The 15,004-nt window shown below is 37.3% G+C and overlaps 1 protein-coding gene across 2 annotated transcripts in view; it reads right to left on the reverse strand.

The window, feature by feature from the left end:
* The window catches only part of PARP1 (poly(ADP-ribose) polymerase 1), a 42,065-nt gene that overhangs the window by 5,114 nt on the left and 21,947 nt on the right, over nucleotides 1-15,004 (reverse strand). For both annotated transcript variants that reach the window (XM_058162156.1, XM_058162983.1), the window contains 9 exons: nucleotides 13,263-13,505; nucleotides 10,600-10,668; nucleotides 9,239-9,371; nucleotides 7,319-7,514; nucleotides 5,337-5,465; nucleotides 4,766-4,849; nucleotides 3,717-3,839; nucleotides 3,105-3,233; nucleotides 1,284-1,382 (listed from right to left, as the gene is read on the reverse strand). In XM_058162156.1, coding sequence (XP_058018139.1) covers nucleotides 1,284-1,382; nucleotides 3,105-3,233; nucleotides 3,717-3,839; nucleotides 4,766-4,849; nucleotides 5,337-5,465; nucleotides 7,319-7,514; nucleotides 9,239-9,371; nucleotides 10,600-10,668; nucleotides 13,263-13,505 — 1,205 coding nt within the window. The remainder of the gene's footprint in view (nucleotides 1-1,283; nucleotides 1,383-3,104; nucleotides 3,234-3,716; nucleotides 3,840-4,765; nucleotides 4,850-5,336; nucleotides 5,466-7,318; nucleotides 7,515-9,238; nucleotides 9,372-10,599; nucleotides 10,669-13,262; nucleotides 13,506-15,004) is intronic.

Raw genomic sequence — 15,004 nt, forward strand, 5'->3', positions numbered from 1 at the left:
TCACTAGAATTCTTGCTTCAAATGGAAAAAAAATCTGAAGAGAAGGCACTGTAATACTGTTCAAGTACATATGAATATACATCCCCTGCAGGTGTGGGGCAGTAAACTGTTGGAAGTGCTTTACATGGAAGCTGAGGAAAGGGATATCTGTGTGATACATGTGCAATGTGTGTTTTTCCAAATTTGACCCCTCTATTCTGGTGATTACCCAAACAAATTATAATATCAGAGTATGTAGATAGGCAAAGTTTTCCATTAACACACAAAAAAAAACCTCTTGGCTTATGGAACAAAAAGACCATTGTCCAGTATAGCTTCACACAAACTGTGTCATCCTAAGTCAAAAGATCAAGATGGCCTTTGCAACTATTCTTTATTGACTAAGCACAAATTATTCTGCTGTGCTGTACTTCCAATGGTTTAGAATTAAGATAGTAAACTCTAATGAAAATTCCAAATTGATCATGTTTCAATACTTCAAAACATGATTTTAGGTTTTGCTTAATGTGGGTGCCGATTAGAGTATCACAGTGGTAGTCAACCTGGTCCCTACCGCCCACTAGTGGGTGTTCCAGCTTTTATGGTGGGCGGTAGGGGTTTCATCCGATATTGAAGCGCTTTCCTTTTTTAAAAATTTAATTGACTTTAAAAAAAATTTTCATAGCATTATTTAAAAACATTTTCATTAGGTTGTCATAAAATTCCCCGTGACAATTTAAATTTCTGAAAATATACTATTTGTATCGCCTGCACATAAATTTAGTTCACGTTACATAAGTGAAACTAAATGGCGCTATAGTGCGACTGCAAACAAAAGAGCCGTGTCCCAGAATAGCTCGTGCATCTCCCCCCGAATTGGTGGGTGGTTAGAAAATTTTACTACTAACAGAGATACAAAAGTGGGTGGTAGGTATAAAAAGGTTGACTACCCCTGGAGTATCATCATATACTATCTGAATGTATTGTATGTAGCTATCTATACCATGGACAGACATTCATTTCATGATTTTCCATGCTCACAAGCCTAAGATTTGGGGGATGGGCGGGGTGGGGTGGTAGCAGCTAGAATGTCCACTCCATAAACATTTTGTATTAATTCCAAGACACAAGACTACATGAGAAGAGATTATGTTAACAGAAGTGAGGTTATCATGATCCTTGATTACAGTTCCACAAAACAATTATTCAGCAACGGTTACATAAACACTCCAGCAACACATATAAGAAAGACAAGTAAATATAGTCCAGTTCCTTAAAATACCATACCCCAACTATGAACTCACCTCCATAACTTTCAAACCATATGCATTGTGGGTACTTGCATGGGTGTTCTTAACATATTGTTTTATAATCTTGGCTTCTTCTGAATCTTTATCTACTACCTGTCAGGAAGTTGAGAAAAAAAATCACTATAATGCAAAAAAGAGGAACCTGTAAATGTATTTGGTCAATAAAATGATGTACACAATATACTCTTGCAATCCTGATCTCACTGATCTAGGAAACTTGAATGTTATTTTTTAAAGCATCATATGAGAGAGAAGCTGCTGAAGATTGTACCTGCTTTGTCAATTGTCCTTGCAGGGTGAGACAGCAGAAGAACTTACCAACTGGAACCTCCAAGCATTCCCTGGGCTAGAAGAAATACTGCCCTGAGGCAGAAGTATTGGTAGAGGAGTCACTTTATTGGTGTTAGAGGTGTTAAGGAGATGATGTAACTCTGGGGAATGCTTAGACCTGGGAACAAAGACTATAAGGATAAATGGCAGGAGGAGATATGATGGGAAGCTAAATATGGGAGAAGGGAGACTCTTTAAGCTCCTTTCCTTTTACATTGTTGTCTAACCAAGTCTGGATGATAGCAAAAGTACAACCTCCAACCTAAAAATCTTGTTTTGCCAAGACAATTGTTGCAAAACCTCAAAGACTAGATTAAAATGAGTATCTTAAGATAATAAGGATGTTCTTATGGCACTATTTTTTTTTCAAAATTTCTTTATTAAAAAAGAAGGCTTTAATAATCCAGATTTTAAGACTTATCAATGAATTTATAGTTTGAAACCTATGAATTTGAAGTAACTTTCAAAAGCATTTACAGCCATAATTTTAAAGCTGTTATTTGTCCCTCTTAATTATTTGTCACTTTTGGTATTTTGGCAGGGACTTAGCACCAATTTTAATAAAAAAAAATCAGTTGCTATTTTTACATTAAGGCTGTATGGCTGGGTTACATTGGAAGAGAAGCTTATACTTGGTTCTTATTCCTATGAGAAAATGACACTGGGGAACAATCACTTCTTGAGAATAGCATCTAAACCTTTTTTAGAAGATCATAAACAACAAAAACCAAAACCTTTGATGAGCTTTTGCTCAATCACTCTTCTTAAGTATCTGTGGTACCGCAAGAGCAATTTGAACTCATTAAAATGGCTGATGGCAATTTATTCAATTTCCACACCTTCTGTTTACATTAATTTTGGACCAATTTTGTTAGCAGTATTCTTAAACTTGCTATATTTGAAAAGATCTGGATTATTTTTACACAGAACTGAAGAATATTATATATTTATCAATCACATTTATAGATCAAGCATTCCCAAAGGACAATTTCTAATTTACAGCCTAATTATTAAGACCAATATTGGTAATGTGCAAGAAAATATATTTATATATTTATATATTTTGATGATACATGTTCATTGTCTCTATGAATGGATTTCATATCAACTTAAAGATGGATCAATAATTGGTGTGTGGCCAAGTTGAATACCGAAAATGAATCATTATATTTTTTAAAAATCTGGGCATTCCAGCAAATACATAAAATTCATGTTACGTATGTATTTCCCTGTTTTGTTTTTCTTTTTTTATGTTTTAGAGTCTTTTCTTTTTCTTCTACATTAAAAATAACAGAAAAGAAAATAACCACATGTACATGAGCTTCTAGACACTACAATTTTAAAAAATGGTTGAAATTGTTACAACAAGAAGTTATCACTGAAGTACCAAAATGTACATCTTATGTCTATTCATCTAAATTAACCTTGGAAAGTTGGAAAAATATGGAGTCAAAAAAGGATAACATGCATCCCTGCCATTTTTACCTGGATATTGGTTTTGAGCTTCTCATAGTTCACATCTATTGGATCTTTATCTTCATCCTGACCGCCACTTCTTAGAAGGCTATAAGCGACCTCTATGTCAAGCAGATTATCCAGCATTTCCACTTTAGTCTTGATAAATGAAAGATGCAATTATTCATAACAATACAAGGATTGCACAGTCTTTCCGTTTATTATCTTAAGAGACTGCTTAGGATTCTCCAATTATTATTTTCCAAAAAGTAGCAATAGTTACCACTTCTGATAAAAATGAAAATTCCCCTATTTTTTGTCTTACACTTTGTGTAAGGAACCAAAGGATGATGGATTTGATTCCTTTAAATACCCCCAATGCCCCTGCTTTTGAAGTATGAATCACTCCTGTAATATAGTATTTAATTAAACTGAAAGTGATTGGCCACAAGTTTACCTAACCAGCTTTATAGGTAAGGCATGTCCTGAACCTGAACCTCCTGCCTATGTCCAACAGTGTATTAACCATTCAAACTGGATTAGAAAGTTGACTGTTAGGCCGACATAACTGTCTTAAAATTACATCTATTAAAATATGATTTACATTTCTGTATTCAAGTGTCAGAGTTAAAGGCAGAGTACCTTAATGTAGTCAAGGTTGTTTAGAAGTGGTGGCTTCTTCATCCCAAAGTCATGGGGAATTAGAGTGTAGAAGCGATTGGAGAGATCTAATATCTGTGAATCTGTGCCACCATCAGAAACTGCCTATATGAAGAGAAAAAGAAATAAAACTATAAGAATCTTCGGCAGTAACAAATGCATATATTTGAGTTACTTGCCTTAGTAAAAAGTTAGTTTAAACTTAAACTTCAGTTAAGGCAGCATTTTGAAATGCTTGTCTAACTTCTCCCACTACGATGCCTTCCCAATCATCATCAGTAACAAGGTGACTGAAATATGACATCATGAGATGGCAGGAGGTAAGAATCCAGGATGTTAAATGTTAAACAAAAACAAACATTGCAATATGCTATTTTCCCACATTTAGTTCAGGAAGGACTGGTCTACATGTAATTTCATGACTGAGATTTCTCTCTCTTTCTCTCTCTCTCTCCTTCCTTCCTTCCTTCCATCCATCCATCCATCCAATCCAATCCATCCAATCCATCCATTTTCTATAGTAAACACACCCACAAAATAAGTACAAAACAGCAGCTGCGATGATAGAATTCCACTCTCTCTTACATGTTTGCTCAGAAGGGGCAAAATTTTGTCTAGTTTTTTGGAATGGATAGATATATGTTGAGACATAAAATCAGGCATATTTTAAAGTTAAGGATAGAAGAATGATTCCCCACCACCACAATTTTAGATATTAGAACTCTAGATCATGCACTGAAAATAGATGTGGAGAGACTCAGAAGTGACAAAAGCAACCAAGAGTCTTTTGGTTGAATTGGACAGCTACAGAATTTGAATGAATGAATGAATAGAATACTTCTTTACAAAATGCATAGTTAAATTCTGGAGTTTGTTGCTACCAGGTAGGTAAGGGTTACCAGTTAGGTAACTTTAAAAGTGAACTACCTACATTTGTTGATGGTTACTATTCTTGAAGATTGAAAACTACTTCTTGAATCAAAGGAATATTGCTTCAAATGGCTGGAAAAAGAATTGTTCTTTTTACTTACCTGCTGCACTTCATTCAGAATGGAGTATGCGCTCTGGATCTGCCTCTCACTTAGCTTCCCCAAAGGCATCTTCTGGAGATCAATCTAACAAGAAAATAAATGGTTCCAATTAAAATAGAATGTTATTATGGGAAAATAATGGAAAACTGGCTGCAAAAGAAGATATAGAAGAAATAGCAAAAAAAATTCTTAACCCGAAGAATAGAAAGAGAAAGAGAATGTAGGATGCAACTTTATTCTAGCAGTCAATCAATTTGTTTGAAATGATTTAGCTTAATATACCTATTCTCTTTAGATCTGCCCAATTAAATACAGTTAAGTACTGTAAAAGATTTTTTAAAAAGAGATAAATGTTCTATGCACACCTATTTCTAGATTATGTCTTCACATTATGGGAAACAGGTTAAAAAATATACATTAAGACACAACTTTCTTCTGCCAAAGAAAAATCACTATGACATTCTTGAAAGATAAAGAATGCCTTTTCCCATCAAACTGCATTCCTGCCATTATCATTCTGAGAATATCAAACTAATAACACCAAGTAGTTAAGCAAAGGATGAATAATAACCTCAAACTCCACCATGGCTTTCTTCATACTTTCTACATCAAAAATCATCTTAATAAGATCTTGGACAGCCTTAGGAAGCTTTGACTTGGTTCCTGCACTCACTGTCAATTTCTTGACTGCTTCTTCATCCTATAGAGCGAGGGTTAGGAGTTGAATGGAAGGAACTTGTGTTAAAACAACATATATGCACAAATTAAGCTACTTCTTTGCTTCTTTAGCTAAGAACAGAGAATACATAAAGTTCTCAATTGATCTTCGAAAGTTATTGCTACCCATGCTTACTAGAATTTTCAGAAAATCTGGACATTTTATATCCACAACTGCAAGAAAACAACAAATTGGGCACAAAGTTGTTTGCATCCATCTCCTCTTACTCTCAAAGAAATACATTGATTTCTAACTGTAGATTCCAGTACTTAGAAAATACCACCTCTGATCATTTTGGATGATGGTGGCTGGAAGATAATGTGGTATTGTCCATTAACCAATCCTTTGCTGCTTTTTGAGAGGATCTCGTTCAAAGATAGGCAATCTGTCATGCTGTCAGTTTTGGATGACTTTAAGCAATGCCAGCTAGCATGGCCAAGAGGACTGAAGGAATGATAATTTTAAAGTATCTGAAGGACCTAGATGACAGAACATTTTTGCTTTTTAAAAATAGGTGAAGGTTATCTGTAGGCCAATCTTTTAATATATTACTGATACGAATTTCAGCAGATGCACATTATAAGGTTATGAAAAGTAAGATTAAACACTATATAATATTGTCATGCATTCATTCCCCTTATCAAATGTTATAGAATCAACAAAGTCACATGTTTGGGAGAAAGATGGTGCCTCTTTAGAGGTAAACTCTTTCATATGCAAAAATTCAGGCTAGTAAGCAACGGACTATGAATTCAAGTCCCGCCTTAGCCATGAAACCAAGCTGGGTGACCTTGGGCCAGTCTCTCTTAGCTCACCTCACCAGGTTGTTGATGTGGGGAAAATAGAAGAAAGAAGGTGCGTTAGATATGTTTGTCACCTCGAATTATTTGTAAAAATAATAAAGGCAGGATATATGATGTAAAACTCCAGTTTAGAACATAGAATAATAGGGTTGGAAGGACCTTGGAAGTCTTCTAGTCCACCCCTCCCAGGATACCCTATACTAGGCCCTAGACAAAGGGCTGTCCAGTCTTTTCTTGAAAACCTCCAATGATAAAACACCCATAACACCTGGAGGCAAGCAACTGATTAATTGTTCTCAGTCAGGAGTTACTTAATTTACTTAAGCAAGGTTTGAGGGAGCAGCAGGTGACTAGTTTCAGATATTAAGTCTGCTACACAATGTTGCAGTAAATTTAAGCTAAGTTGGTCTCAATCAAACTACCGTATTTTTCGGAGTATAAGATACACCCCCACCCCCACCCCGCAAAGAGGCTGGAAATGTTGGTGTATCGTATACACCGAATACAGCCATTTTTGGCTTCCCGAAGCCCTGCCCCACTAATTCCATTTTTACAAAAACAGGCCCATTTTTCTCCTGCTTTTCGCAAAAAGGAGGGCATTTTTGCCCTCCCCAGGAGCACTCTGCAAGCCTCCCAAACCTTCTGTGCACATTTTTTGCAAAAATGGCTGAAAAATGGCCCATTTTTTCAAAAAATGGGGCAGGCAGAGGGTTTGGGAGGCCTGCAGTGTGCTCCTGAGGGCTGGAGAAGGCAACAACTTTTTTTTCTTACTTACCTCTTCAAAATCTTGCTGCATCTTATACATCGGTGCATCTTATAGTCTGAAAAATACGGTATGTTTTGATTTGACACCAACCCTAAATATAACCCTATAATATACAAATGAATCAGCGACTGAATGGAGCTAGCAAGTATTTACTATAGTGAAGTCTTTGCCTCACACTAAAGTTTTTCCTGGTTACTCCAAAGCATGTTCTGTTATATGTAATCTTGACAAAGGAGAGCATATATTTTTGAAAAGGATCAAGTTACCTGCCCATAGTCTATCTCCAAAGGATAGAATTTTTTGGGATATTTGGTGAAATTGTTGGAATGCCAGGAATTGCCTGTTTTCTCTTCATACAGATCTAGGAAATGGTCAATAGCTTCTTCTTTAGAAGGCATCTTCTCTAGCTTGTTACTTCCAATTGATGTGCCAACACGACCCCATGAGCGAAAAACCCAGTACCTACAGACAAAAGTAAATGAAAGAAAAATATGAAATAATCTAGCAAGCTGTTCTGGAAGGAAGATATAAAACCTAGTTCTTTGCAGTGCGCACAACTGTATTCATTAATACAGAAATTGATAATAAAAATGCAAAACAGAGAGAAGGATGACTGTCAGTTCAATATTAGCATAGAACAGCCTCTTGTGTTGCATTTAGTAACAGTATGCTTAGGAAACAAGGATAACTGGTAGGAAAGCTTTGCCTAAATGTTAATTCAAAGTTAATCTACAAAGAAGAGATTTATACATACAGGGAACACCCTCGCAGGACATTAACTAATGTGGCATCATTTAAACAGTGATTTGAGTTTACACATATTCAGTAGGCTGAGCATAAGAAAATCTGAGATTCAAAAATATAGCTGGATCATATATATAAAACAAAACATTACCTTTTTTACAGGACAAAAATTGCTTGGAGGAGTATAAGTGTGAAACTACTCTAATGCAGCTGGAAATAAATATGCAATTGTGCTGAGATTTGGACAGCATCTACTAGGTGAAAATGAGTATGGTCCACTGGATCATGTGGCAGAGAAGCATATCTAAGCTTGGAAGGGACCACAATCATGATTACTGACAAAAGTAAATATAGAAGAAGTAAACAGACATGGAGTTTCTGCTGTACTGAATCTCTCAAAGGGCTTTTATGCCATCAACTACAATAACTGTTGATACCAGATATGTTCTTTTATCAGACTACTATAAAAAATAGAAAACTTAACATCCTTTTCCTGTAATGGCCAGGATGAAGTGAAAAGTTTATGATCCTTGCCACATCCTTAGCCAGGATGCAGTCTGGCTCAGCTGACTGAACTAATCCACAGTAATAATTAAGAAACTCCTTTGGGGTGGCTGATTACGTTATGAGAAACCTTTCACTAGTTTAAACTATCTTTGCTTTTACTATAAATCCATAATATTTATCCAACCCCTCCCCCCAATTAGATGAACTTGGTAAATATTTCTAAAGTAATGGTATTTCTTTTAGATATAAATTCTGAGCTTTTGAACATGTATAAGAAATGTGGGCTTGAATAAAAGAGAAACAAGCTAAACCGCTGTTAGAAAGAACACTAGAGATTTTTTTCTATGATATATCTCAAAGCTAATAAAAATTAGGTATTTTCTGCTTCTATTAAGATATGTTTACGTTGGCTGTGATTTTCTTAATTTTATTCCATTTAAGTTGCATGCTTTTTAACTTGTGGGGAGAGTTAACTTTGGAATTCCATGTGAGGGATGAACGGAAGGCAAAATCAATAAAGTAATGCTTTATTTAGCTTCCCTCTGCTTGTATCTCATCTGCAGTTGTGTAAACATGTTACAGATAAAACTGCTTTATATATTTGCATTGTACTTCATGAATATCTAGGCCTCTACATAATTGAGTTTTACCTAAGGCTAAATTAATTAAGTTTTACCTAAGGCTAAATTAAGGAACAAACAGAACTAAGTTCAACTGAAGTCATTCCCAGAGAACTGCAACTGAAGATTGGTTTTATATAGGGTACACATTGTTTTAGTTTTGGATTCTTATCACCTGTTTAAGAGCAAGAATTGACTATTTGAATCAAACAATTCTTATGAAAAACAAATGCAACAGCACCAGCTTTTATTACCTGAGCCACACTAAGGAGAAATTTGCAATGTGGTTACTGTTTAGAAAAGGAGAACTCTCACCTGGTCTCTCTGTCATCCTCCAGCATTTGAAGTTTGTAATACGAATTTGTTCCTTGGACAATATCAACTAGGCCCAAAGTAGCACTGAAGATTTTCCCACTTTTTTCAAAAACGTGCGCAGAATCTTCCAGACCTATTTACATATATAACAAATGTTAATTCTTTCTATTCCGAAATATATTTTATCCTATTCAGAGTGTTAAATTGAGCATAATACTGGAAAAGTTGGGAGTTTCGATTTCACATCCACAAAGATGATTCAAAGGACAACTGTAACTGCCTATAACTGATTTACAGCAAATCATGATGCTTCTTTCAGACTTCTAGCACTGGTTGCCAAAATCACAATTTATTTTTTCAAGTATCCATACTCAGAGAGTCCTATCCTGAATAACTAATATATAGTTATTGTTCCAGCTCCCTGAGTGCCAACTTCCTTGTTTTGTGCTAGGAAACATCACACAAAAGATGCTAGGTAAAAACCAGAAGTTTTACTATTGTTGTTTATCTGATAATAAAGTATAATTACACATACCGTATTTTTCGGACTATAAGATGCGCCTAAGTATAAGATGCACCTGGCTTTTGGGGAGAAAAACAAGGAAAAAAAATCTGCCTCTGCCTCCCAGTAGTTTGCCTCCTTGCAGCAAACAGCGTGGTCAGCTTCAGCACAGCCTGATTTAGCAAGAGCAGCTGACTGGTGGTTGGATCTGAGTCTCGGAATACCTCCTATCAGCTGTTCAAAGCTGCGGGGGATTGCCGCCACCCATCGCCACTGCCACCTATCGCTGCCTCCATGTGCCCCAATTTCAGCCCATTCCAGGCAACTATAAACTATAAAGTATTCCAGGCAACTGAAACGGGCCAAAAATCGGACCCGCAGAGGCTGAAAATGGGGCACCCTGAGGCATCGATAGGCAGTGCCGGCGATCCCCGCAGCCTGGAACAGGGGATAGGAGGTATTCCAGGAGTCAGATCCAACAATCAGCTGCTCGTGCTAAATCAGGCTGTGCTGAGGCTGATCACCCTGTTTGCTGCAAGGAGGCAAATTGCTGGGAGACAGAGGCTGAAGGGTGAGGGACAGCGGGTGGGCGGGGCTTCGGCAACATTCGCTGTATAAGACAGACATTTCTACCCCACTTTTTTGGGGATGCAAAGTGTGTCTTATACTCTGAAAAATACGGTAAATAGGATAAATTGTGGTATCAATAGGACAAAGGCATTCATACCATTCATGCATTAGAAAAAGTAGAAAAGCAGACTCAGTAAGTGAAAACAAGGATATAAGAACATTCCCTGGCTGCCCAATTTACTGATATGAGAAAAGGGAGGTAGAATTATTTTTATGAAAATAAAAATACCTGAATCAGGATCAACAGCAGCCCCTCCTTTAACTGTCAACTTCATTTTCTTCTCAGACTTACTTGTTCCTAGATAATGATGACAGGAAACAAGGCAGTAATTTCTTTTTCTCTGGGTAGATGGAATTCATCCATCAATTTAAAAAGTATAATTAGGTGATTATAAAAATGATCCTTACATTTAGCAGGAACTAACTCAACTTGTAATGCAACTGATCATTTGCCGAGTTACTCTGTCAACTGTAAGGCAGTCTCTATATTTCTAATAACTTGATAAATAATGTTATTTAGCATTTGAATGTTTAAATTGCCTTTGGGATTATTTTAAGCTTTGTAGGGCTTTAATACTTTTAAGAGTTTTTTACTGAATATTTTTTGTTTCATTTAAATTATTTTAACATTGTTTTAACTTTTAAATGATTTTATTTGCCTTTGGAAGTATTTTAACAATGAAAAAGCAGGACAATATGTAGCAGTAAAAGGAGTAACAACAATGATTCTCAATAAAATGTGTAAAGTTAATTGTAATCCCTTCCAATTCAGACTACAGTTTAGAATATTAGAATTGAACACAGTGTTGATTATAAATCTTATAAATCAAAAGAACCATTTGTGTTTTGTTTAGTCACTGCTAATTCCAATTAGCTACCTTGCCCTCGGATAATACTTCTGCAGCAATTTTTAGAGCCTAGCCCTTAGAATCCAAACAGTTAGGGTACCTAACTTTTTATTTGAGACAGAGAGGGCATATTTCTTGAGTACAGGTGGTTTTGTCAATGGCATCTTTATGTTTTCCTAAAAGGAAGAATTCTAAAAAACATAGGTCCTTCAACTAAATATTATAAATAGAACTATGGGCTTCCATTTGTAACAAAATAAGGATACAGCTATTGTTTACAGACAATTTTATTTAATGACAGCAATTGGGATTACAATTGCTATCACTAAGCAATATGCAAAGTTATATGACCTTTTCACTTAGCAATGGCAATTCTGGCAGTCTGTTGTGTCTGTGCCCCCCCCCAAGCCGGGCCCCCTGCCAGAAAGTGACAGGGAAGGGACATCAGGACTTACCTCTGGAGCACCGCTTCCCTGGCTCAGCTCCAGGAGCCAGAGGCAGGCCAGGTGGAGGAGAAAACGAGGCCTCCTTCCCCTGACTCTTCCCCCCCACCAGGCCATGCATCCAGACCCTGGCTGTACCCTATGTTTCGTAAGCAGGAGAGGCAGGAACAACAGAAGCAGGGGTTGGGCAGGCCTAGGAAGTGATGAGTCATGGAGCCACACCCCACAGAATATAAAAGCAGCAATGGCTTTTATACCACTTCGTGGCGAGCAAATCAACTGCTTAGAGGGAGAGAACTAGAGCTGAAGTACTGTTTGTTCCTGGTTTCCTGGTTGACTCATCGGCATCAAGAGAGATAACAGAGACACTTGGCAGACACTCGCTAGTTTGCTGCCAGATGTTGCCAGCTAATTAAGTTATCGCTCGTGTCTCCCAGACTGATGCGAGGGGGACAGAACACAGTCCCAACTGATGTTGTTAAGTAAGGATCTCACATGACTGTGACCCCTGGCTTCCTGCTGACTTAACTCCATAGAGCTAGAGCCTACAATAACCTAGCCTGGCACTTCCCATCGCCACTATGGGAGTAGCAGGCAGGGAAGGTAGCAAAACATGATCATGTGACTTCAGGGGATGAATAGAATTGTTCAATGCTGTCATAAGTTTAAACCATCCCTGAATAAGCAGTTATTAATCAAGGACCACCTTATTTGGAAAGGAAGAAAACAAAAAATGAGAATTCAGATATTTCCTTGGAATTTGGAAAATGGATCTCATATTTTAGCATTCATATTACACTAGCATGGCATAAAAGTTCTTAGCGATATACAATCTTCCAGTTTAAGGTTTAGGTCAATCCCTCTATCCAGGAGGGATTTCCCTTGAACTATAGTTCCCTTCTTGCTAAAAGCTGCAGATGACATAGCCCAATACAACAAGACGGTGCCAAGATAGAGAATGCTACCTTAGCAATAAGGTAACTGCAAATAAATGGCTTTAACAGCAACTAAGCTTCAAGTTCTAAGATGTCTGAATACGAAGCATTTCTGGAACAGATCTTTCAGCTTGCATATTTTTGCCAGAAGCAACAAACTGAATTTACTATGCAGATACTCAGTTAATTGAGACTACTCTTGCATATCAAGATCTTCTTATCTAGCTAGCCTTGAACTAAAGTAAGCCTCCTCTATTTAGCTTCCCGTGTTCCAGTTGGCAAGTTGAGAGCATTCATTTCTCCTGTTCTTTGAGGGAGTAGAAGGACACACTATAATGGGAAGGGGATTTCCTTATCTAAACAATGGATAGTTCCTTCCCATTGTCTGTTAAAAGCTGCTTCACTTATTTCTTCTTAGAAGTCCAATAGCAAGGGCAAAAGAAAGAAACCTGTAATATGAAATAGAAGATGGAAAGGCAATTCCTATGCCCAACATAAATGGCAGCTTTTCAAATATTTTTTTTCCACAAATATGTACATTTCAGTCTTGAATGGCCTCTGTTTAGGACAAACCCTGAAAAGGCTATTAAGGATCCTATTCTAAACTATTCTTAGTACGAAAATGGCAGCCTGAGTGAAAATAACAACTACTATTTTGGCTTTTACCTTGCTCTTCCTTATTCTTTCCAGAATTTTTCATGTTCGGGTGTCCGCTGGATTTTCCACTCACGGATACTTCTTTGTGTTCCTGCTTTACTTCTGCACCCCAGGGAGACACCACATGCATTGATCGAAGCTCCTGAAAACCCTTACTGGAGCTTTTTATATCCTGAAGGAAGTCCTCCGATACCACACACAATTGGGCTTTCTTTACTTCTTCCATTTTTTTGTTCATTTTGTCAATTTCCTCTGTAAGATTTACATTTGAGAGATGGGGGAGAGAGAGAAGAAATAGAAAAGGCAAGGCACAGTATGTTACCCTTCTTTAGCTGAAATAGAACACACTAATTTGCAGGGTACAGGAACTTGTAGTTGTCAGTCTGTATTCATGCCAGAAGCACCTACAAAGCTAACCCAGAGATGCTGAATGAATGAGGGCTCTGCTGGACAATACCAGTCTTATTAATCTAGTATTATATTCCAAAAGGAGAGCTTCATCTGCTCGGCTGTAGCAGCCCCACTTTTATTTTTCTGATACAGCCACCTCTCCTCACACAAATGAGGTAAATTACCATGATCATGCACTATATTAAGCATGCTCTCAGAGCTTCTAATGCTCTAATATCTCCAGAATTCTATTAAATCCTATGTTCTGATAGTAAATTTATTACTTATGTAGCCGTAAGAGTATCATCAATATATCAAGCAAAATCCCTGCTAATTTGAAACTGGCACATACTTTGAGTTTAGAGGATAGATTTTAAACTAGGAAAAGAGTAGACTAGATTTCCTGGAAAATGATATAGTTGGATGGTAGCATTCACTGAACACCTACAAAGTGTATAAAAAAGTATTCTGTTTCATATTTTAGTTCCAAACTCAATTTTTTGAGTTTGTTGTGATGCAAGCTGGCATTCCCAGAACAGCTTTTTCTCATGCATGAAATCAACATCGTTTCTATCAAGCAGGAAAATTAATACCTACTAACACTTAAATCACAGAGATCCCCTCAATCCCTCCTCTTTCTAAAAACTTAAGTTTTGTAGTTTCACAGTTCCAGATGTTATCCTTCAATGTTTTCTGCTAACTCCTCAAAGTTCCAAAAAAATTTCTGTATTTCCTTTGTTCTTATTAATATAAAATTAATACCAAAGGGACTACCATCTTTCTACACTACAGCAAGAAAGTGGGTTGAAAGGAGGCATTTTCAGAGGAGACTTTCAATCTTTTGCCCTACAAGCTCAGCCTTGAACCACTAAATTGTTTTTTGATTGATTGTTTCTTGACAAATGTATCTTGTCTTTTTAAGTACACTGAGAGCATATGCCCTAAAGACAAATTCCTTGTGTATCCAATCACACTTGGCCAATAAAGATTCTAAACAGCGTTACAAGAGAGAAGGGAGAATGAAGTTGGATTACTGGATGGATTACTGTAATGCTCTCTACATGGGGCTCCCCTTGAAGTGCACTCGGAGGCTTCAGTTAGTCCAGAATGCAGCTGCGCGGGTGATAGAGGGAGCTACGCGTAGCTCCCATGTAACACCGCTCCTGCGCAGACTGCACTGGCTGCCTGTGGCCTTTCGAGTGCACTTTAAGGTGTTGGTTACGACCTTTAAAGCGCTCCATGGCTTAGGACCTGGGTACTTACGGGACCGCCTGCTGTTACCACATGCCTCCCACCGACCCGTACGCTCCCATAGAGAGGGACTTCTCAGGGTGCTGTCCGCCAAACAATGTCGGCTGGCG

Source organism: Ahaetulla prasina, chromosome 1 (assembly GCF_028640845.1).
Source record: "Ahaetulla prasina isolate Xishuangbanna chromosome 1, ASM2864084v1, whole genome shotgun sequence".
Lineage (NCBI taxonomy): Eukaryota > Metazoa > Chordata > Lepidosauria > Squamata > Colubridae > Ahaetulla > Ahaetulla prasina.